Consider the following 24,798-nt stretch of genomic DNA (forward strand, 5'->3'; position numbering starts at 1 on the left):
TGGACGCATGGGGGGTCTTACTTTGAAAAAGTAATTTAAAATGCTCAGAACATGCAATCAACTTTTAATGCAAACCGGTCATATTTTGAGTTTATGTCATTTGAGAGGCAAATAGTGGGTTACTTTTTCAAATGAGGCAACAAACTTTTGATTCCTCAAAAATGATCAACTTTTGGAAAACAATTTTTTTTATATGAAATAAAATTATTTAATTTTTTTTAAATATATAGATAAGATCTACGGATTACAGAAAACTCATTTGCAAAAAGAAAATTTCGAAATGTAATTTTTTCTATCATTTTTTCCACTTAGTTTCTCAAATATACATTAGGCAACAAACTATTGACATCCACTGTATGTTAGTGTTTCGTGGCTTCGCAATGGAATTCTTGGGTTTGTCGGGTTTCGCGATGTATTTTTTTGGGTTTTGCAGGTTTTGCGATGGTATTTTTGAGTTTCACGATGCAATTATTAGGTTTCTCGGGTTTTGCAAAGTTTTTCAGGTTTTGCGATGCAATTTTTGAGTTTCACGATGCAATTATTAGGTTTCTCGGGTTTTGCAAAGTTTTTCAGGTTTTGCGATGGAATTTTTGGGTTTCACGATGCAATTATTAGGTTTCTCGGGTTTTGCAGAGTTTTCAGGTTTTGCGATGGAATTTTTGAGTTTCATGATGCAATTATTAGGTTTCTCGGGTTTTGCAAAGTTTTTCAGGTTTTGCGATGGAATTTTTGGGTTTCACGATGCAATTATTAGGTTTCTCGGGTTTTGCAAAGAGTTTTTCAGGTTTTACGATGGAATTTTTGAGTTTCACGATGCAATTATTAGGTTTCTCGGGTTTCGCAACGTAATTTTTGAGTTTCTCGAGATTCGTAATGCTATTTTTGGGTTTCTCGGGTTTTACGATGCAATTATTAAGTTGATCGGGTTTTGCGATGCAATTTTTAGATTTTTTGGGATTCCTGGTGAATTTCTTGTGTATTTCGTGGTGCATCGCGATTCTTGGATTTTTCGCGCTTCGCGAAGCAATGTTTGGGTTTCTCAGGTTTTACGATGCAATTTTTGAGTTTTTTGGGTTTCATGATAGAATTTTTGGGTTTCTCGGGTTTCGCAGAGCGTTACTCAGGCTATTTTTAAGGGTTACTCAATATGAGTCACCCTTTGTGGGCGTGGCTTATTTTTAATGGGAGGCTTGTGCTCATTTCTAGGCTCAAATAATGCTGGCGATTTTTCCTAAGGCTCTAATGGTTGCAAAAGTACCCCAATATTGTATTTAATTTTCTATATTTAAATTTTAAATATTTTAAATAAGTTAAAAATCTCCTAATTTCTGAAGGGGAGGGGCGTGGTGTAAAATGTTCATGTGTTAAGTTGATAAAATTCCAGTAGAGTAAAGATGTCTGCGAATTTCTTTTTTATGATTTTAAGTAACTTTTGTTAATTAATTGTTTTCCTTTGGTTATCCACTCCTGTCTTTTTTTCGGGAATACAAAATAAAATCTTCGAAAAAAACCGTTTGACAAAACTTCACAGCTATTAAGAATGCTCTGAAGCAGGAGAATCTCAATCCGGAAATTGAGGAGAAACTCCTCAATTTGCAGCGATATCAGGAGCGTCAAATGAAGAGTGATACACCCGGACAATCCATACAGCATGCCATTCGGGATGTTTCTCCCTATGAGGACATTCCATCACCTCCGCCACGGAGGAAAAGACGCTCGAGTATGTCCCAAGATGATGAAGAATGGGTATTAGAAACTCCAAGACGTCGTCCAACGAAAAACAGTACAACTCCTGGATCATCATCTTCTGAGAAGAAATTTTCAACTGATGGAGCTACAATTAATACAGGGCATCCAGTAACGCCATTTGTAGGGTCCAAGTTGAGGAGTCATCTCAATAGTGAAAATAAGGCACCGAGTTCGGGAACGGTAACTGTAGATAGAAGTGGCATGAAAACGAGACCAATTCAGAGAAGAGAATTGGTCACAAAACGAGAAATAGAAGTGAAGAAGAAACAACATCAGCAGATGCAGGTGAGTTCAAGTGCTCCACAGTGCCTTTTCCAAAGAGAAAATTTGGAAAAGCCATTTCCCACAACCTTTCAGATTCGTCTGTATCGCCAAAAGGAGTTGCTGAAGAAAGATATTTTGAAGAAGCGTGTGCTGCTGGAAAAGGAACTTCAGATTGAGATTCAGAAGGAGTTGGCTGTTGAATTGGCAGCTAGAGCCAATCAGGAGAGGTGCAAACAGGAAGAGAGTAAACCTTCTGTTGTACCAAGTCCTGCCAATACCTCAAAGAGAAGGTAAAGTATTTTGAATAATAATTTATTTCTAGCGGAAATTGTCATCTGTGAGTATTTTATTTTTGGGCAGATCGGCCGGAAATGCTGCTGTTACGAAAAAGTCCATTTCGCCAGTACCAGCACCGTCAACCACTTCGTCCAACACACCAAATTCATCTCAAACTCCAGGCACAAGGACAACAAATCGGACAAGGAAGTCAACGGCAAAGAAGGCAGCAGAACAAGGGCACGGTACGGGTAGTTCAAAGAAGAAGGAGAAACTCTACTGTGTCTGTCGGACACCTTACGATGACACAAAGTAAGTTGCTCTGTTTAGTTTCTTGTGATGCTTTTTAAAGAAGTTTCTTTCTATCGTGTCGTCCCTAATTTTTTAGCGAGTTTATCATAAAAAGTAGAGAACATCCTGGGTCTAACTGTGATAACACAGATATTTCATTTTTCATGAGATACTATAAAAAAAACTGAGAAATATTTAGCACTCTCCCTTTACAAATTTACATTCAAGATCGTAAAATTATAATGAACATGTACAGATAGGGGAAAGGCTCATAATTTTGTCCAGTTTCTTATTTTGGACACTTTGAGGATAAAATTGGACACTAAAAATAAATTGATTAAAATGATGGATTTTTATTCCAATATTTGATGAATAATGAATTCTATCTAAATATTTGTTCTTTTTGGAAGATTTTAACACTAAATACGTTAAATTTTGAATATGATTTGAGTTAAAATTGCTTTGTTAAAAATTCAGTGTGAGCAATTGCTTACGAGAAATATGACAAAACTTTGTGTTTACTTCAGTCTTATTTGGCTGTGATGAATTACTAACAATGTTTCTTCGCTTTTTTTGAGTGATATTATTGAACATTCATGGAATATTGTGTTGATTCACGTTAGTGGTGATTTGTACATTTGACCTGAAGTGAGATTTGCCTTGTGAATTAGATTTTTCATGTGAAAAATGGAAAATTTCTTAAGACATTCACCAGTGAGGTGATGGTTCTTATTTTGGACAGGTGTTTTTCCCACGAAATTTCGTGAAGTTTTAGCTTTTATGATGACTAGGTTGGACAAATGCCTGGAGAAACAAATGAGCATCATCTCTACGAACGATATGTAGCGAGAAATGCCTTGAAAGGCTCCAGGAAAGGCCAGAGAATGAGCGAATCCGCACGTACTTGGAGTACCGAAGTCAAATCACTTTAATGAATGATATGGAAAGTTTCTGGGCTTCTTGTGACATTCTACGTTACCCTTACATGAACAGGAAGAGGACTTGGTAATATTGGTTCTTGAAATGAAGAACAATGGGCATCCTTTTGAGGCGGATTAGCTGTCCAAATTGTCCAAATTAATAACCAAGTTGTCCAAAATAAGAATCAAATTCACCTCATTCAATTCATTTTTAAACGTATTAAAACTAATTTTAGTAAAAACAAAGACAATAAATAGCTTGCCAAGTTTCTAAACAACCTTTCTGAAAAGAGAGTAACAAAAAAAGTCAATTAATATTGAAAATATTGCACTTCAAACTTGGAACATCGATGCTTATAAGCAGACTGGTCAAAATTATGAGCCCTTACCCTATATTTAAATCAAAATATCTATATATCAAAATAGATAAAAATGAACTTACAGAAAGATGATAGTGGAATATAGACCAGAGGTGACATGATAACTTATTTTCGATACTATCGAATGTCGATTCTGAAAAATTTAAACGATAGCAGGACTTCCTGTAATTAATATAGATATTTATCAACAATCACATTCTTTTAAGAATGTCATAATGACTGAACGAAATTCAATGAAATCTAGTTTCCCTCGATATTTTAGCCTAAATAAGAGATTTACGGTTAAAAAGAAATTTTCCCATCCCTAGGAGTCCTGGAAAACTATGGGTCATATATGACCCAATCGTCCGTAAAGGTAAAAAAGCACAAAATTTTCCAGACGACTAGTTTACCTGTTTGCTCTGTTATTTTTGAAAGATAAATAACTTGAATATATTTGTAATAATAAAAAACAATATTTAGAGTACGAGTAAAAATTAAAACGATCAAAAATTAATTTTAAAAAATCTCATTAAATTTTTGGTCTCAAAGAATCTTGAAGACTGGTACACAAAAACAATAATTTTTATGAAAAAAACGTATTATTGTTCACTTCATTTTTAATTTTTATGATATACATCGAAACAAATTGCGCATACTGGTAAGGTAACACAGAGATAAATGTCGCATGCCTCACAAATACAATTGGTCTTATAATCCTTTTTTCTGATAGCACCAGGTGCACCTCAGTTTTCTTCGAAACATGTTTGATGGTAATGGGTAGGTGCAATATTGCTTGTCTCTGGGAATTTAAGACGTACAGTTGCACATTGCTGTGGATCTGGGAGTTCTTCCGGAGTTGATGCGTTCTCGATAAAGACTTCAAAGTCCACTTCATCCACGTCTTGTTCCAAATATATTATGTCACTTTCGTTCAGGACAAGATTGTCGGCATCATCGCTATCTTTCGGGCATAATATGTGGATGATTTCGGGTTCATTGATCATGATTTTTTTCCATTTTTGAAGTCATGTACAAGAGTAAAAAGTTATGAATTTACAACATATACGCAGAAGTATCTTATAAATTATCAAAATATAACCTTCCTCTGTCAGTATTGCACTGGGAAATCTCAGCTAATTGATATATCACAAAATATTACACGAATAATTACCTATTTTGCGCACACATAAACAAAAACATGAAACAGTCTAACCTCAAATCTTCGAAAATCCACTAGAGACAGATTCGGTGTTTTTTACCTTTATGGACGATTGGGTCATATATGACCCATGAAAATTATGAAGCTTTCCTGAAAATACCAATAAACTATAATTTTTACTTTGTTGAGAAATATTATGTATAGTTATTATAGTTTCTAGTCCCAAGAGGTTTTTGCTTAAAAAAAATTAGAAATATTAAAAATATCAAAATTCAAGCACCAATGTGAAAATTTGAAAATTCGTCATTTTTGAGCTTAAATATTTTTTATATAGCAAATAGCTGGAGATTTGCAAAAAAATCCTAGAATCCTACATCTTTCTACTTTGTGACTAGGTACAAACATAAGAAAGAAATAACTTCAGGTAGTCAGGAAAAATTATTTTCTCTATGGGTCACAGGTGACCCAGTCGTCCTTAAAGGGTTAACGTAATGTAGCCAAAAAAATCGCGTAGGAAAAAATTACAAATAACTCTTGGAAAATTCACTGGACAATTTTGTTTTCTCTGAATTTAAGGTTCTATGTGGGCTGTGATTTGTGCAACAATTGGTTCCATGGCGATTGTGTAGGAATCAGCGAGGAGGATTCGAAGAAACTCAATGAATTCATCTGCGGTGAATGCAAACATGCCAGAGATACTCAGGAATTGTATTGTCTCTGTAAACAACCTTATGACGAATCACAGTGAGTAGTTTGCTAACTGGTTTCTGGTAGATTTGAGAGACTAAAAACAAATGATCATTTGCAGATTCTACATTTGCTGTGATAAGTGTCAGGACTGGTTCCACGGCAGATGCGTTGGGATACTCCAGAGTGAGGCAGAATTCATTGATGAATATATCTGTCCGAATTGCACAAAAAGTAATGCTGTGAATTTTGCTAATATGAAAACACTTACACCAACCGAGTTTGAGAATTTGAAGAAATTGATGAAGCAAATTACGGTAAGAAATTGATAGTTAATTGGGGAACTTTAAGTTTGAATTTAAATAAATTTTATTTATTTTTTTTCCACTTTGCAGACACATAAAAATGCTTGGCCATTCATGGAGCCTGTTGATCCGCAAGAGGCTCCAGATTATTACAAAGTTATTAAGGATCCTATGGGTAAGTCTCTTAAAATTCATTTTATTTTCAGTAGTTTATTGCTAATTGAAATATATTTTTCTGCAAACGCAAATGGACAATCCAGATCTTGTAAAAGTTGAGGAACGCATTGATACAAAATGGTACACAACATTGTCTCAATTTATTGCTGACATGACGAAAATATTTGATAATTGTCGCTACTACAATCCCAAGGAATCACCTTTTTATAAATGTGCCGAAAGTTTGGAGGCATTTTTTGTGCAGAAAATTAAATATTTCCGCGAGAATCTAGTTGATAAGGGTGCGTAGAAACGTGTCCCAATTACAATCCCTTTAATAATTAATAAGACAAAAAAAAAACAAAACAAAAAGAAATAATTGATAAGCTATCGAAAAGAAATTAAGCAATTTAATTGATATTTTTCAAAAAAAAAATGTATAAACAAAGAAAAAAACAAAAAAAAACAAAGTAGAATGAAGTTAAATTTCCAAGTGAGGTACAAACTAAAAAAAAATTACAAATTTGATTAATTTTATGTATAAATCCGCGATTTTTCTCTAAAAGAAAAAAAATAACAAATCTTACGATTTTTTCTTTCGGCGAAAATATTGAATGAAATGCTTGATGTAGAAATATTTCTTAAGATTATTTGAATATTTTAGAATTTTACCAAGATTTCATTTTTTCACTGTGAATTTGTGAAAAAAAACACTTTTTTTAGATATAGACATTACTGTAGAATAAGTTTTGAATTATATAAATGAATAATTATGGATATTAAAAAGGAATTTTGTGTAAGGAATTTTATGAATTCTTTTGAATTTGAATTGTGTAATACAACCTGAGGATTCTTGAGTGAATTTTTCCTAATTACTGTCAGAGATAATAAAAAATAATATAGCGTTCAAGAAAATTAGTTTTTTTTAAATTTATATTATAAATTCAAAAGGATTCAATATTTATTGACAGTACAGGAAGAATATTATATTACAGGTTTGTATTTTACTGCTCGAAGTCAAAGAGAGAGCAGTTATAATCGTCCTTTTTTTTCAACTTTTCACTATTCTGGAGCTTAAACGGTAAGAGATATCGATTTCCAGTCTTCGATGACCCCCAATAAAAAAAAACAATATCTCGATGTTTTTTCCCCTTTCTCCCTCCCCTCCCCTAAAAACCATGTTTATCGGTTTTTCTCAAAATTGACCCGAGCTTTTTCAATCATTTTCGGATATGTTTTAGAGGTTAGTCAAGGTGAAAATTTCGCTCAAACATACTTATGACCGGAAAATTCGCCATTTTGACTTATTGAAGATCTAGGTCAACCACTTTGGAAGGCTCATTTTTCAACAGATTTGATTAAATTTGGATTTTTTGGAAAAGTATTGCAATTTCGAACCCGGCTGCATCGGTCTTCATCGGTATTCAACCGGTTAAGTACCGATTTTTGAATAATTTTACATCCCCTATAAGTAATTTTTGATTTCTTAATGGCTTAAATAATAATAATAAATTACAACAAAGAGATTACAATCCTTCCGATCCTTCCTATAAGCAAGTAATAAGCAAAAATAAATGAGATATTAAAAGTTGAAATTAAAGCAGGCCTGAGCTAAAAGAAAAGCCGAAGTGAATTTGGTGGTGCGCCTGTTGGCATTCTTCGAAATGCCGCGAAAGTTCACGTAGAGAAAATGAGAGGTTTTTTAATGTGAAAATTGTTTAATTCCTTAGAGTTAAGGCATTTTCACAAGAAAATTCTTTTTATAATTTAGTTGAATACAGTTATTTGGGTTAATTGTGAATAATTGTCGATATTACAACACAAAAATTGGGATGAAATTTTGAGCTGGAAGACTCATATTGTTTTGAGCTGTCCCAAAATTTAGGATAGGTTTGAGAAAAATCCTTTTGTACAACACAATTTTGGTTAATAAGAAATACAAAAGTACATATTACAAGAAGGGACACGACCTGCTAATAAACATAAAATAGAGAAGAAAATATTTTCGTCACATTTCAGAGATTTTTTGCAACTGCAGCGCCGCCAGACGTTTGTCAAGTGAGTTATTTGTGTATCTATCTCTCTCGAATTGAATTGCGCGCGATTTAAGAACTTTCCATTTGAAGTGATATTTGCATTTAATTTCTTTGTATTTCTGCAAGTAAAAGGGTGTGTAGTGAACAGCTATCCGTCTTCCGACAAAGATATCAAGAAGACAATTTTTTTTCTATATGAGTTTTTATGTCTGATACGTCTTTTTGGCACAAAAATATTTATCATGGCACCATGAATGAGCGGTATTAGTGTTACCAGTATGGCTATCTGTAATTTCCATTAAAATTATCAACACAAAATTTCCGATATTACACGACTTTTAACGAGCACAGGTCTGAATTAAAGTGTTAGAAAAACGAAAGAAATAAGCCAAAAATGTAAATTTGTCAATCAATTTCAAATTGAAAATGCCATTGAATGCATCATACCGAGTTGTGCGAGCCTCTCGAGGAAAGAAGTTTTAGAGGGTCTCCTGTAACGCCTGTAACAAATAGGACTAAAATTTAGGACCAATTCTAAAGCCCACTGTGATCTTAATTAAATTTTATTGCAAGAGAGAAAATAATTTAGTAGGCTCTGAAAGGTTATTAATTCTTCGTTAGTTTTGTTTTCTGCAAGAGAAAAAAATGCGAAACATTATCTATTACCTCATCAGTGCATCCGTGAGTCTCCTCTGCTACACCTACATCTCTTCGTATCTGCAATTTGAAAGACGGATTTCATCCTTGACTAAAACTCTCGAGTATATAACGGTGAGTTTAGAATTAAGAATTTTCTTAAGATCCGAATTTATTTGAAGATCTGCTGACTTATTTTCTCAGACGGAAATCCAATATGACGTTCAACAGAGACAGGCTAGGTTTGAGAATGATAGGAAAGAACTTGAAGATTTGAGGTACCAGGTAGCCCAATTTGGGAGTATCGTCCAGAGGAGTCAGTCAGTCAATTTAGCTCAAGATACACTGGGAGGGAGAGTTATTGAGGTTTCTGGACTCTTTCTGAATTTGCCTAAATGTCCCTTTGCACCTCTCAGGGAAATGTTTGGTCTCCCCTGTTGTCCAGCTTGTAAAATTCTTAAATCTGGATCTGTGCCCAGTGGTGATTGTATCGCTTTTCAGGGAACAAAAGCTTCCTTTGTTATCAAGTTGATGGAATTCGCTCACATTGAATCTCTTTCTCTGGAGCATATTCCTGTTGCTCAGTCTCCAACGGGAGAGATCTCATCAGCTCCCAAAGAATTTTCTGTATCAGCTATTGCGGAAAATGGTAAAGAAATCTATCTGGCTGGATTTATTTATGCCCTCCCAGGGGATCATGTGCAAGAATTCAGGCTAGCTCAGCCCACTAGGAAAACATTCAATACTGTCAGGATTAATTTCAAAACTAACCATGGTCATCCGGAATATACCTGCGTCTACCGCATAAGGATCCATGGAATCCTTAGTCCCAAGAATTAAGAAGAAAAAACTTGTTGAGAGCTTTTATCATAATTTTTCACTGAAATAAAAGAATAAATCGTTTGGGTTCCTATGAATTAAATAATGTTTTGTTATTTCTTTTGAAAATTTCTTTCGTAATAAAACTTAAAAATATTTTTTTTCACACTTTTCTCATATTATTTCTTGTGATATCGAGCAGTCCCAAGATTCTGTCTGTACCGTCGTTGCGAGTAACTCTACAGTCTGCTGTTCGTAATAATTTCATTAATTCCAGCACTTATTGATGGTCTTCGCTGATCCGCTTGACCATATCAAAGTATATATATAGGGATAAACAATATGCTATGTACTAAGTAGCATACAAGGATCCTCAGAAGAATACATGTAGTTTCAGTTAAGTCAATAAAATACAAATATAAGTATTTTACCAAAAAAATGACTGTGAAAAAAATATCTGAAAGTCTAACTCCAGAAACGGTTTCAGAGTAGTAAATTGCCTAGGGAAAACCCGCTACCTTCTGACTACCTAAGCTTCGGACAATTCATTTTTTTTTAAACATTTTTTAATGAATTTGATGCAATATAATATTATATTAAATAACTAGTATACTTTCAGTATATAATATACACAGAAAAAAAATATTTTGTAAAATTGTTCGTAAATGTTTGTGAAATCCTATGGAGGACTTACGAAATGCTCGTGAATCGTATAACCCACAAAGCAAGTTCGTAAAATTTTGTACTTTTTTTCACAAACATTGTTCGTAAAACGATCATTTGACGAACATTTTTTGTACTTTTACAAAAATTTGTTCGTAAATGTTCGTAAACACACAAAAAATGTTCGTAAAATTTTGTCATTTGTTCGTATTTGTTCGTAAATTTTTTCCAGACAAACAAAAATGTACGAAGAAATACGAACAAATGACAAAAAATAACGAACATTTTTTTGTGTGTTTACGAACATTTACGAACAAATTTTTGTAAAAGTACGAAAAAATGTTCGTCAAATGATCGTTTTCTGAACAATATTTGTGAAAAAGTACAAAATTTTACGAACTTGTATGTGGGTTATAAGATGCACGAGCATTTCGTAAGTCCCCAATATGAATTCACAAACATGAACAATTTTACAAAATATTTTTTCTGTGTACTGTAAAGTTAAAAAAAAAACTGCAATCATCCGCAAAGACCATATCAGCCACGGGTCCCGGTCAAAATCCCGCAATCCAAAATCTCGAAAGCCAAAATCCTGAATTCTTAACCCTCTAACGGGTAAGACCGCCTCCAGGGGCGGTCTTCACAAAAATCACATTTACAGCGACAATAAAGGTTTTATTTACTTTAAAGTGCTATAGTGTCCTCGGTAATAGTCTTATAAACATCTCTTGAAAGTTTGAACTCATTTTGACTCTTCGTTTAGTTGCTATTCCCAGTTTTGTGTGACAGGTCAGAGAAAAAGCAACAAAAAATATTTGTGCAAAAAAAATAATTTCCAGAGTCCATAAAAATACCAACTTAAAGTTATCTGACTAAAATAAATTCATTTTTCACTGAAAGATATGTCGTTCTACTTTGTATAGTTTATTTAAAAAATTTGAAAAAAGTAAAAATGTGAATTTTAGAAGCCAAAAGAGTTTCAAAAAATTTTAATATTTTTTCACCTAGCGCCTAAGCTAAAAGAGATAATGAAGAATGGATGGTGTTTTCGACTATATTGGATCATAATTATCCTAGAAAACATTGTTTTAGAACTTTTTTTCGCATGTTAAAATACTGTTGGAGGGTTAAAAGTGACATAACTACTCCCACGATTGCACCCGCGCTTGCTGGAAGCAAATGGAAATTTTATGTGTCTTGGGAAATTGTTCCACACATTATCCTCCATATAATTTCATCCTTTTCAACACTCTTAGAAAAAAATAGTTCGTACAAGCTCATATGCAGTTATTAGAACTATAAAATATAGTAAGTATAGACCCAACTACATATTTAGGTTGGCTAACTAAATGAAATAGTTGACCACAATTAGTTGATGTATCCTTTTCATTTAGTTATCACAACTAAATCAAAATAGTAATGGGTACTATAACATATTAGTTCCAATAACTAAATAAGTGGGGTTGATACCCATCTTATTGGTTGTAATAACTATATCATATTAGTTGTGGTTACTATATGGCATTTATTGTGATGCCTATATCTTATTAGTTATGAAGATTAATTCGTAATAGTTGTTTTTTTTTTGAACTTTTAAAATTATTTTATGCTATTCATATTCCTTTTCCATTTTCTTATACAAATTCATGCATAAGACCATAAGCATCCAACAGAAGTTTGCTGGTAAAATGATGCAGAATATCACTCTACGGTGGATACTCTATATAATTCATAATATTTTTATTTATAGTTTTTATTTAATTTATGATTTTTAGAAAATATTCAACTGAGATTCGCACTGATTACCCTAGAAAAATTTGGCATATAAAGCATAAAGTCCCCTTAAGATAGTGGGACTTGAAAGACGCGACATCCTTTCACATGCACTTCTTCCGTAAGACTGAAGCACGGTGGATGCTTGAAACTCGAAAAAGCTTCAACACATAAGTATAAAACCACTCTTTACTATTGAAAAAGTTGTCAGAACTTTATGAAAATATAGGCCCATTTATTTGAATTAGTTGTGAGAACTAAATAGAAATAGTGATCAATATTAGTTGGGCTATCGATTTCATTTAATTAACACAAGCAAATATAATTGTATGATACCATTATGAAATAATTGTTGCAACTTATCCACGAAAATATTGCCTTATGGTCTTATTACTAATAAAATTATTATGAGAAAAATGTTTTAAGATTATAAGAACCATTTTAAATAGATTTGATAATAATCGCCCTATCAACTAATTTTCATTAGTAATGATGTCTAAACTTTTCTAAGAGTGAAGATTTTGAACACTCGGGTTTTGGCTTTTGGAATTTTGGCCCTTTCCGGATTTTGGCGTTCGGGATTCTGGCTGAATCCGATCAATAATAATATAATAACAATAATGGTGGCATAACGTTCCATACACTCTTAGGAAAGTTTAGACCTCATTACTAATAAAAATTAGTTGATCGGGCCAATATTATCAAATCTATTTAAAATGGTTCTTATAATCTTGAAACATTTTTCTCATAATAATTTTATTAGTAGTGAGAATATAAGGCAATATTTACGTGGATAAGTTGTGGTAATTTTTTCATAATGGTTTCATTATATAGTCATTCGAGGAGAGATGGAACACCTTTTTTATATTCAATATTGCGGATACGTTTTGAATGCGAGACAAAGACGAATCTCACTGGTTTATCGTTTGAAGACTCTAAATTTAAGATATCAATATTAGAAATGCCTAGATGAAAATAGTCACTTCGAAAAATAGGATTTAAAAAAAAGTTGCATTTTGAGGCACTCAAAAAAAAGTGAGGGTGAGATGGAACACCCCTAATTTTAGCAAAATATTTATAGTTTATTTTATTAATTTAGAATAGGAGGGAAGTGATTTTAAATATGAACACTATTTCATTGAATTTATTGGAGTTTATTTTATTTTTTCAGTATAAATGATTTATTTTGTGGAATATGTGGCTCATATACTTCGATGGCAATTTCGCTGAGTGTATCAAGTCAGTCTTACCAGAAATTTAGGAAAAATAATTTCTAAGATTTACTTGAAAAGATTTTGAAGAACATTGACCGAAATTCACACCGGAAGTGTTGCCAAACTATTAAGTTCCATCTCTCCTCAGCCCCTAAATACACGTATTCTTACACTCTTAGAAAAATTTAGTCCCAACTACCTCATATAGAGTTAGGGAAACAATAAAATATAGTAAGCATAGACCCATCCATATATTTAGCTAGGGTAACTAAATGAAATAGTTGACCAATATTAGTTACAGTATCTTTTTATTTAGTTATCATAACTAAATTAGATTAGTAACGGGTACTATAACATATTAGTTCCAATAACTAAATAAATGTGGTTGATATCCATCTTATTGGCTGTAATAACTATATCATATTAGTTGTGGTTACTACAGAGCTTGAAAAAGCTTCATCACCTAAGTAATAAACCACTCTTTACATTTGAAAAAGTTGTCAGAACTTTATGAAAATATAGGCCCATTTATTTGCATTAGTTGTGAGAACTAAAAAGGATTAGTGACCAATATTAGTTGGGATATCGATTTCATTTAATTAACACAAGCAAATATAATTATATGAAACAATTATAAAATAATTGTCGCAACTTATCCACGTAAATATTGCCTTATGTTCTCACTACTAATAAATTTATTATGAGTAAAATGTTTTAAGATTATAAGAACTATTTTAAATACATTTGATAATAATCACCCGATCAACTAATTTTCATTAGTAATGATGTCTAAACTTTTCTAAGAGTGTATGGCGGAATAAAAATTTTTGGCCATTTTTCAGACATCCAAAAAATTCAATTTCAATTTTCTCGTACAATTTTAAAGGTAGAAAGCTGTAACTTAGGGGTTTTCATTAGAATGTTGAAGGGCACAAAGAGACCAAATGAGGTGAAGATCGTGCATAGGGTGTAGACAGGAGGCGAAATGGTCCATCTCTCCCACTAGTTCCATCTCTCCTCGAATGACTATAATTATATTTGTTTGTGTTAATTAAATGAAATCGATATCCCAACTAATATTGGTCACTAATTCCTTTTAGTTCTCACAACTAATGCAAATAAATGGGCCTATATTTTCATAAAGTTCTGACAACTTTTTCAATAGTAAAGAGTGGGTTTTTACTTATGTGTTGAAGCTTTTTCGAGCTATATAGTAACCACAACTAATATGATATAGTTATTACAGCCAATAAGATGGGTATCAACCGCATTTATTTAGTTATTGGAACTAATATGTTATAGTACCCGTTACTAATCTAATTAAGTTATGATAACTAAATGAAAAAGATACTGTAACTAATATTGGTCAACTATTTCATTTAGTTACCCTACCTAAATATATGGATGGGTCTATGCTTACTATATTTTATAGTTTCCATAACTGTATATGAGATAGTTGGGACTAAATTTTTCTAATAGTGTAGAGGAACTAGGCCTTCCCACAAAGGGAGTTCGGGACATCCATTATTATTTTTTTCTTATACAGAGATGGGGTTGTCAGTGCCATGTCCCGTAGAATCAAGTGCAGTGAAAGCTCACTGGATGCAATTCAAACTCCTTTAACGCCAGAAAAATTCCTGGTGACCTAGAGGGGATTCGAACCCGGGACACTTGCATCATAGAGCGAGTGCTCTACCACTTGACCAACTCAGTGCTCCGGATCAGCCACAAATAAAAAAAAAACATTTTTTTCGCATAATTGAGATTTGTGCATATTTATTGAAAAATCTTTTCTCACATTGTGATGTATTATAAATTCTTGCATATAGAGTGAATACAAAAAATATATCCAAAAAAGTTTTTTTTAAAATAGCTAAAATGTAGAATATACATATAAAAAAAAGGAGACACAAAAAAGTGGAATTGGCAATTTCTTATCACTAGTAATATCAATTATGGGGATATATCTAAATATGATTTAAAAGTGCTTAAAAAATGTTTGTAGTAATATACTACAAAAAATGTCACGCATAATTTGCCTCGTGAGTGGCGTCGGCAAGAGAGACTCTCAGTGAGATTCCTCAAAAGTGTGGATACTCTCTGTAATACTGTCCATTGGATTCACTGGAACTGTTAGGTGTTTGATAGGGGAATCAACGTTGATTTTATTAATGGTCTCCACTAGGCGACTATCCACATGGTGACTGTCATCGCTTCCACTGGAAGCTGAATAATTCTCCACGGACACTTTATTGCACCAGCGTACAGTTTTACGCCCCCCGGAAGCCACCTCCCGGACAGCATCGCTCCCTTTAGCGCTCTTTTCTGACTCCATCGACTTACTACCATCATCCGCCAGGGCAGACTGATTTTCATGGATGTATAAATCATCCGTGGCAGATGCCGTGGTCGTCACAAAGAAGCTACTATTCAGCACAGTTGAATTATCATGGACATTGGCATCAATGTCCTGGAGATAATTCCTCCAGTGCTTCATTCCCCTATTTGTCCGATTGATATTCACCACGCACATATTCTCATAGTCTCTGGTGCTCAGCAAATCATTGCTGCTGAAACTGGTATCGATAAAACTCGAAAGAATCTGATCCTGCAACTTGAGATTTTGTATGGTGAGTTGATTCTTTTTAATGCGCTCTTGGAAGATAATCTGATTCTCATAAATGGCAGCATCAATATTTTCCAGAATAGAACTTTGAGTGCTCTCATCTACAACTTCTGGAAAGACCTCCAGCAGCTTACTGCTGTCCAATTCTCCACTGTCTGACGAAGGATTTACAATACTTTCCTCTGGAGCTCCTCCCAATTCAATGAGACTCTTAGCCAGAATATCCACCTGAAAATTCATTTTAACATTCATTCTTCGCATTTGAAATATTTCATCTTGGCTATTGTTAGCTTAAGTTGTTATTCCTATTTCGAATTAAGGTAATGCTTTCAGGCTGCGCACACACTCTGCCTCCGATCATTTCATATTTTTTCCATGTTCTTTTAATGAATTTGACATATATTTTATCAGGAAATGTGTGACTTAATAGTTTACAGGATGAGCCAATTGAATTGCAACTTTTATTTTTAAAAGTGTCGTATTTTTTTTATTTGAAAATAAAATTTATTGACAAAACGAAAAAAAGTCAGAAATTGTCAACATTTGAGAATACATTTAAAATTTTGAATAAAATCACCTTTGGACTGGATAATAGCCCTGTGTTAAAAAAAATCATAAATGCTTTTGTAGGCTTGTAACCAATAGAATTAACTCTTTCCGGACCACAACATATAAAAGTTTGTCAAAAGGATGCTTTTTAATACAAAATGTAAGAAACAGTTTTGTAAAATTAGCAATTAACCTTCTCTTGACAAAATTTTAACAAGATCCATTTGTCTGCTTAACAAAATTTCATTTTCAGAGTAGAGACAGTAAAAATTTCAAAATGTTTTTAAAATCACAGAAAACTGGAGGATGCTTTTATATGAATTAAATAATTAGAAATAAGTAGCTTGCAGATTTCTTTGCGAAATTCTCTATTTTCTCTATAAAACTATTACGCCCAACCTCTTATACAACTGAAGAATGTGAATAACCAATAAATGATGTGCTTTTGCATTTATTTCACTTTCTCACATTTTAGCAATCCACGAAATTCCATAATTAAAATTTTTATTATTGCAATGGGCAAAATGATGAGTAATTGTTCAGTGGACTGTGAACATTTATTCATTCTTTCCATTCTTCCTTACTTTTATTTTAAACGAGAGAAAATACGAGAGCTGTGTTGTCTTTTACCGCCTTGCCATATCTACATTTCTTCCTATCCGCATTTTTAAAAAAAAGATTTCATCCTTGAATAAAACTAATTTATAGCGATGAGTTGAGTATTTTTTGATGTTTCCATGGTCCTTTCATGAATCTGAATAGGTGAGATTCATTAAAGGAATATGGGAAAAATATGAGTCAGAATGCATGCGAAGCCTGAAAGTTTTCCCCTATATCTTCAATTCTTAGCCATTATTTAATCTCCATTTAAAAGGTTTCTATTGCTTTTTATTTTCAATGTTGTAATAAATATGGTACAATCAGTAAAAGCAATACCTACAAATCGAACTGTGAACATGCAAAAAAAATGAAATAATAACAATATTGTCAATATTGTTATAGGAAAATAAAAGAAAAATATATTCTTTAAAATTTAAAAAATATATTCTATATATATTTAAAAAAATATATTCTATAAAATATATTCTTCTTCTAACTCGCGACTTAAGCCAATTTAGGCGATTCAAGTGAATAATTCTTATTGTTATAAGTGAATTGTGAAGTAAATTTACAAAGTAGTTTCATTTTCAAAGGAGTACTGGCGCATTTCAGTAGAAATATCTGCAGAAAACCCACAAAAGTAAAGTTTTGTGAGTGCCAGTAAACGTTAAGCCTCATTTCTAGTGTGTCAGGAACTGACTTGGCTATGAACGAGCTTAGTGGTCTCTGGACTTTAGTCGTAAGTGTGTCTAGGGCATAAGGCTATCAAAAAATTGAATGAAAAGTGTATTAGGGTAGGGTGGGGTAATTTCACACATGCTTTAATTTAGAAAATAAACATTTTTAAGACAAAAAAGAATTACAGTGGGACCTCGATAGAGTCAACCCCATTACATTTTTAATTTAAAGTATCAGTATCTCAAAAGAAAATTTGGATCAAAAACAAAAATAAACAATAGAAAATTAAAATTTTTGAAGCAAAAAAAAATGTTTAAGCAAATTCATTAAAAAGAAATCGCTTGCGGGTATGCAAATTTTCTTGATGCATAACGCCATTTCGTGCGTTTTTTTTTTCGATCCCGAAAATGTGCATAATCCCGGGACTGAGTGTATTTACTAATAATAAAAATATTCTTAAAAATCATTCCTTATGCCAAAAGCACAATAACTTTTGTTTGTAAACATGTTTTCAAAATTACTTATGAGAGTGACAGAGATAACCAGATGTCGATCTCATTTACTCTCACTGAAATTTTAAAAACATATTTACAAAACAAAAGTTATTGTGCGCTAGGCATTATGCCAAACGAACAATAACTTTTGTTTGTAAACATGTTTTCAAAATTTTCTATAAGAGTGAACGAGATGACTAGATCTAGATTTCATTCACTCTCACTGAAACGTCAAAAATATGTTTACAAAACAAAACTTATTGTGCGTTGGGCATTAATCTCCAACTTTTGCCTAAACACACGACTTTTTTGGGCCAGAGGGTAAAGAAAATATGGATTATTTTAATAAAATATTCTACTATCATGTTGAATTTATCAATGATCTAATAAACATAAAATAATACCTCTTTATATTAAAATTTCACATTTTAATAATTTTTTTCGGACTCCGACAGAGTCAATTGGTCTGGAAATAATTAGTTGACTCTATCGAGGTCCCACTATATTTTACAAGTGTTCTGTATATTTTCAGATAGTCGAAATTCAAGTGAAACTAACGGACATAGTTAATTTGAATATGGTTCACATTCATTTAGCAATTTAGTCCTGAAAATAATTTCACCTGCGGGAAACTGCCCCACCCTCCCCTAATGAGAAAAGCATTAGCTTAGCACTAACCTGTTCAGCTGAGAGATTCTCATTCATGAGATCCACCAGATGCAACATCTCTTGCGATGAGCAAATCCCTTTGCGCTTCAGCACAAAATTTCCCTGACTCACAGCACAATTGGTCACGGGAGTACTAGACTTTGTTGCTTTGTCTGACGACTCAGTCAGCTTGTCCGTGGAATGGTACTGCTTGAGGGTATCACAACTGCTGGAGAGATCCTTCTCCAGTTTGGTCCATTTGTTGGCCTCCTTAAAATTGGTCTGTGATGGAAATTTCTCCGATCCCAAACTGTCATTAATTTCACAGAAAACTGTCGATTGATTGTGCCCAGAATAGAGATCAAAGTCTTCCCGTTCGTAGATGGGCTTGCGTTTGTTAAAGCTGAATATTTTGTTTTTCTCAACATTCTTCGAAGCTGCCTTCTTTACCATGAGATTTTTGTCATCTGTATTGTACAGAGGCTTTTCGAAATCCTTAAAATTTTCCCTTAGAGTTGCTACACTCCTTCCTTGAGCATTGCCCTCGCCATCAGCTGCTGATCCGGAGAGATTGTCAATGATCCGGGGAGTTGTGACACAATTGCCCACTTCAGCTACCACTAAATCTTCGTTGTAGCGTTTTATTAGGTAGAAGAAGTGGATGAACATGTGCCAGAGGAAGGAGAAACCTGACAATCCCGCTGAAACTCCTGAAAATTCCAAAGAGAGAAATGTGTCTAATCCGAAGGGTAGGATGTAGAGCCCTGCACGGGTCGGGTTTTTGGGGTTTTTTTTCAACCTGCATCCGCAATGGATTTGACCCGTACCCGACCCGACCCGTTGAAATTTAGTGCTGCCCGTCCCGACCCGACCCGCAAAAAAAATTTAATACCCGTACCCAATGCAAGAAATGTATAAATTTACCCGTCTCGAACAATAGTAACCCGAAAATAATTAACTCAATCAAAATTCTCGCACTTTCGATTAATTTCTGTTTAATAAGTACTCCAAGATCAAGAAAAGTCATCATATAAATGCAACAATATCTTGTAAAATACATGCAATTTATAAATTCCAAGCTCAGAATAAAAATCAAGCATATTCTATATTGCATAGGCATGGGATATTTTTTTTATTTTTATAATAAACCTTAAAATTATTATTCGATTTTTGCTATAAGACGTCGATAAAACTCGCACGTATATTGCGTAAAACGGTCTTCGCCACGTTAGCCGCTTAAGTGTTCAAACCTCGCAATACTTCAGCATAAAATGCTCTAACCTTCAATGTAGTTAAACTCTCACTCGCACTGGCCAAATATAAAACGATTGAAATTGCGCTGTTACAGATGATGTACAAAACAGTTCTGATTAAGCTCAAAACAAGAAACAACTCAATCATAAAATGGTTAATATTGCGCTTAATATCACGCACAGCTCAATCATAAAACGATAAATGCGCTTAAAATCACACACAGCTCAATCATAAAACGGTAAATGCGCTTACAATCACACACAGTTCAATCGTAAAATGGTAAACATCGCTTAAAAATACGCACATCTCAATCATAAAACGATTTGGATTGCGCTTAAAAAAGCGCATTCTGAAACGTTTTATAACTGAAATGTGCGTGTTTTAAGTGCAATATCAACCGTTTTATGATTATGCTGTGCGTAATTTTAAGTGAATTCTTAATCGTTTATGATACAGCTGTTCGTGATTTTAAGCGCATTTACGGTTTTATGATTGAGCAAGTGAAGATTGAGCTGTGCGTGATTTTAAGCGCATTTACCGTTTTATGATTGAGCTGTGCGTGATTTTAAGCGCATTTACCGTTTTATGTTTGAGCTGTGCGTGATTTTAAGCGCATTTACCGTTTTATGTTTGAGCTATGCGTATTTTTAATGGCAATCTTAGTAGTTATATGATTGAACTGTGCGTATTTTTAAGCGCAAACCTAACCGTTTTATGGTTGATTTGTGCATATTTTTAAGAGCAATCCTAACAGTTTTATAACTAAGCTGGGCGTAAGCGCAATTTTATCCGCTTTTTGTTTGAACTGTGCATGTTTTTAATCGTAATTTTCTCCGTTGTTTTGTTTGAGCTGTGCGTGTTTTTAAGCACAATCTTAACTGTTTTATCCTTAATCCTCAATGCTTGTTTTTAGCACAATTTTTACCGTTTTATACTTCATCTGTGCGTATTTTGACTACAATTTTAACGAAATTAATTTAATTTTAATGACATAACATGTTGAATTTGATCAAACATATTAGTATTGATCAATTTTGATAGCCAGATATTAGTGGACTATACAATACCTAGTCTACTTTCATGTATTTATCAGTGAATCAAATTTTTAATTAAATAAAAATCAGTTTTTCTAATAATTGAGAAGATATTTTTAGACAAGAGTAAATTTAATCTTATTTTTATGAGAAAATATATTTCAAGGATATATTTACAAATTATACTCCTGAACAAGTCTAAGAATTCATAATACAAAATAATTTATTAAATTTATTAAATTTCAGAAAATATAGTTTTTGAGTAGAAGTCCGATCGTGGTAGACTTAAAAAGGAATTCCAAAAATTATCTTGCTATCTTTATCCCGGGAATAAGCGTTTTTCGCGCCCGAAAAAATTTAGGAAAATGGCATTATGCACCTGGAGGTGGTTGCGTTTGATTAAGTCTAAAAGAGCTTTATTTATAAATAGGACTTTTTGGTTTGTACCCGGAGTTCTTCAAGAAATTGTCAGAATATTCAAAAATTTTAACTCAATTAAAGAAATTTAATTTTTTTTTTAAATAAGCATAAAGTGTTTTTTTTTCAATTTTGCGCTTCACAAAGCAGTATATGTTAATGTGTAATTCAACAATGGTTTCACAAAATAATATTCAATATTAGGCAAACATGCATAGTATGAGCATAATAGCATAATCCCGTCAGGTGCGTAATTCTTGGATCTCGTCTAAATATTATTTGTCTTCGTCAGATCACTTTATGATTTCTTTAAATTCATATGCTTTTCCGATCACATAAATTGTTCTTTGATTTATCATATCGTTTTCTATGTTTCTGTAAACTTCGCCAAAGCTTAATCAATTAAAAAAAATGTGTTTAAAAAATCCTAGAAATCAGGTCGGATAGGGTAAGTGTGTCAAATTTCGTCATAGTTGCATGCAAGCGTCAAAGTCTCAAGTTTGAAATGTAATATTTTAAATACAAATTGATTTTTTTTATTTTTTCTTTTGAAAGAGTGTTGCTTGGAACATTGTAAAGAGTTTACCGTCTTGATTTACTCCAAAATCATTTTTAAGACATTTTAAAATGAATAAAAATATAGACATAGCTTTGGTACCCTATTTCGGCCACCTTCATTCTCATAGTTCCTTGCCCTTCGGGAATACTTCCAATATCTTTTTCATGTCATCTCGTTTGTCGAATCTGCATTTTTTGTAATTCTTTTGTATTGTATAATCTCTAGAGTACGTAAAATCTAAAAGTTCATGGAAATTCGAGGAATAAAAAAGGTGGCCGAAATTGCAAGCTGGCCGGAATTTTGCACACTTACCCTAAATGTTTAAGTACCCGAAAATTTGAAGGGTTGTATCCGTGACCCGCCCGACCCGCAGAAAATAAAATAAAACCCGCCCGACCCGCAAAAAAGCATGCGGGTATCCGCGGGTCGGGCCGGGTATGCAGGGCTCTAGTAGGATGTTTCTTTTTTTTGGGGTTTTCTCACCTGTTATGACACATTTGTACTTCCGATGGATGATTAGGAAAGACTGGAAGATGAACTGGGGGCAATACTGCAAGACGGAATTAACCGTCTGAATGGCATTCACTTCACGGATTTTGTACCTGACCACATCAACCTCCTGAATAGGTCCTTTCTCTATCGTTCTGAGGATATTGTGGTACCTAAAGCAATACCCAATTGATAGACCAAAGTCTCTGGTACATTCCTGATTTGTAAACTCACCGGAAAGGTATTCCCATGAGACAGAGATGCCAGAAAATGGCATTTCCGGACATTCTCTGTTCCTCTGACTTCAGCAACACCAGAGAATATATTTGGCACAGAATTTGTGGCACGACAATTATGGTGAGGGTCACCGTGGCCCATTGAAGTTGATTTTCGTGGAAATAGTAGATAACAAGGCACACATCTGGGGGAGACAATAAAGGAAGCCCAATTTTTAGTAAACAAGAGAGTGAGGTTAGATGGGGGCCACTTAATTGATATTTGCAGGAATACTGACTCACCTGTTATGAGTTCAGTCACAAATATTAAGGCACTGAACCAGATGAAATATGTCTCGATGGAGTAGTGAATAATATTGGCACGATTTTGCTTGTTTTCCTCCATCGCTCATGGTAAACAATTAAAAATACGCCAGCGCCCGGGTGGCGACTGCAGAAAACTGGGGAATTTTTGGGGGAAATTCTAATGTCACATGGCAACACTAAAGGTGGTGGATTTAATATTCCCCTCTCCCCACAAATGGAGCGTATTTTTTGGAAATAAAGGCAAAATTACTACGATTACTGCATTAATTATCCCTACTTTTAAGGCGGTAGCATAAGTAGGCTAAGCGATTATGAAAATAATAAAAGTGGACTCACGAGTGACGAGTGAAATAAATTATCATAAATCCGTTGGATTTAAAATTAAAAAAGTACAGCAAACTTCAGGTTTCTTGCTACGGTAAAAAAATCAAGAAGAAGATTTTCCACCTCCTGCTCGCTCAGTCGAGTTCAGTCGTTTCAGTTCGCTCTTTGCGTGTTGTTTTGTTGTGTGAAAATTCTGTGTGTCCAGTGTAATCCATCCAGAGTTTCTGGTGGAGTGTGTTATACCCCACAAGTCCAGTCCAACTATGGACGAGTAGAAACGTTTGTGCACAATGAGTATTTACACAGGTGATTCGATAAAATTGCAAGATTACTCCATGGTGGAGCACAATTCGTCCCCTGGGCATGTACAGTTGAGTGAAAAGTGTGGGGAGAAGGTCTTCCTGGCGGAGACCTTTTACATCAGCTCCAAGAAAAATACAGTGTTTCAGGTGCGTCTCACGGAAAAGGGATTGTGCCTGCGAAAGGAGTCCAGCAATGGTGTGAAGGAACAAACAATCCTTCTGGCGGATATAATTGGGTGTCGGTGCTTGCGGAGCAAGAGAAGAGGTCATGGGGGGTCTGCATGTGCATGCTCAGCCCTTCCTGGGCCAGCACAGCTGAAAGTGGTGGAAGCAAATTCGGGGGAACAGGATGAATCGGATGCCAGTGCATATCTCTATATTTACGCGTACATCCTCAAGAGGAGTCGTCGTGGTGGTCGTCGGGAACGTACCACAATTACTCTCAGATTCCGTTCTTTTGATAAATATGAGGATAACAATCGTGAAGCCCAAAAGTGGCGTACAGCAATCAAAGCTCTCATCAATGATGAGATTCCCAAGACTCCCACGTACACTCCCTCAGACACTAGAAAGATGCTCGTGCTGCTTAATCCCAAATCCGGCTCCGGTAAAGCTCGTGAGTCCTTCCAACAGCGTGTAGCGCCAATTTTTGTGGAGGCGGAACTCCCCTTTGAACTCCATGTAACTAAGAGGGCTAACTACGCGAGGGAGTTTGTGCGTACGAGGGATATATATGCCTTCAGAGGCATTGTGGTGGTGGGAGGCGATGGGATCTTCTACGAGGTGATCAATGGGATGCTGGAGCGAGCGGACTGGGAGCGGGCTTTGGAGGAAGTCAGCGTGGGAATTATCCCATGTGGATCTGGAAATGGACTTGCAAGGTCTATTGCCCACATTTACGGGTAAGTCCTGAAAATTGTTTGCAATTTTTAGGGAGATCCATTGCAATAGGGGGAAGTGATGCACCTTTAA

At 34.1% G+C, this 24,798-nt stretch overlaps 4 protein-coding genes across 8 annotated transcripts in view; 3 read left to right on the top strand and 1 right to left on the bottom strand.

The window, feature by feature from the left end:
- Positions 1–7,084, top strand: part of LOC129804297 (nucleosome-remodeling factor subunit NURF301) — a 43,078-nt gene extending 35,994 nt beyond the window's left edge. For 4 of the 5 annotated variants that reach the window (XM_055851454.1, XM_055851453.1, XM_055851457.1 and 1 more), the window contains 7 exons: positions 1,532–2,034; positions 2,107–2,303; positions 2,374–2,601; positions 5,598–5,765; positions 5,830–6,025; positions 6,104–6,188; positions 6,274–7,084. In XM_055851454.1, coding sequence (XP_055707429.1) covers positions 1,532–2,034; positions 2,107–2,303; positions 2,374–2,601; positions 5,598–5,765; positions 5,830–6,025; positions 6,104–6,188; positions 6,274–6,479 — 1,583 coding nt within the window. In that variant the 3' untranslated portion in view covers positions 6,480–7,084. The remainder of the gene's footprint in view (positions 1–1,531; positions 2,035–2,106; positions 2,304–2,373; positions 2,602–5,597; positions 5,766–5,829; positions 6,026–6,103; positions 6,189–6,273) is intronic. The other variant, XM_055851456.1, reaches the window with a different exon arrangement.
- Positions 7,085–8,850: 1,766 nt separating this feature from the next.
- LOC129801039 (SUN domain-containing protein 2) lies at positions 8,851–9,681 on the top strand. The gene is made up of 2 exons (XM_055845797.1): positions 8,851–8,976; positions 9,046–9,681. Exons 1-2 carry the CDS (start codon positions 8,851–8,853, stop codon positions 9,679–9,681), a joined length of 762 nt encoding a protein of 253 aa, XP_055701772.1.
- Positions 9,682–15,055: 5,374 nt separating this feature from the next.
- On the bottom strand, positions 15,056–23,353 carry LOC129804324 (uncharacterized). The gene is made up of 5 exons (XM_055851514.1): positions 23,177–23,353; positions 22,893–23,079; positions 22,653–22,831; positions 18,936–19,615; positions 15,056–16,164 (listed from the first exon to the last, which is right to left on the bottom strand). Exons 1-5 carry the CDS (start codon positions 23,277–23,279, stop codon positions 15,379–15,381), a joined length of 1,935 nt encoding a protein of 644 aa, XP_055707489.1. The 5' UTR covers positions 23,280–23,353; the 3' UTR covers positions 15,056–15,378.
- Positions 23,354–23,571: 218 nt separating this feature from the next.
- Positions 23,572–24,798, top strand: part of LOC129804323 (sphingosine kinase 2) — a 35,825-nt gene continuing 34,598 nt past the window's right edge. Inside the window, exon 1 of the mRNA XM_055851513.1 lies at positions 23,572–24,728. Within this exon, the coding sequence (XP_055707488.1) occupies positions 23,815–24,728 (914 nt within the window). The 5' untranslated portion in view covers positions 23,572–23,814. The remainder of the gene's footprint in view (positions 24,729–24,798) is intronic.

Source organism: Phlebotomus papatasi, chromosome 2, assembly GCF_024763615.1.
Source record: "Phlebotomus papatasi isolate M1 chromosome 2, Ppap_2.1, whole genome shotgun sequence".
Lineage (NCBI taxonomy): Eukaryota > Metazoa > Arthropoda > Insecta > Diptera > Psychodidae > Phlebotomus > Phlebotomus papatasi.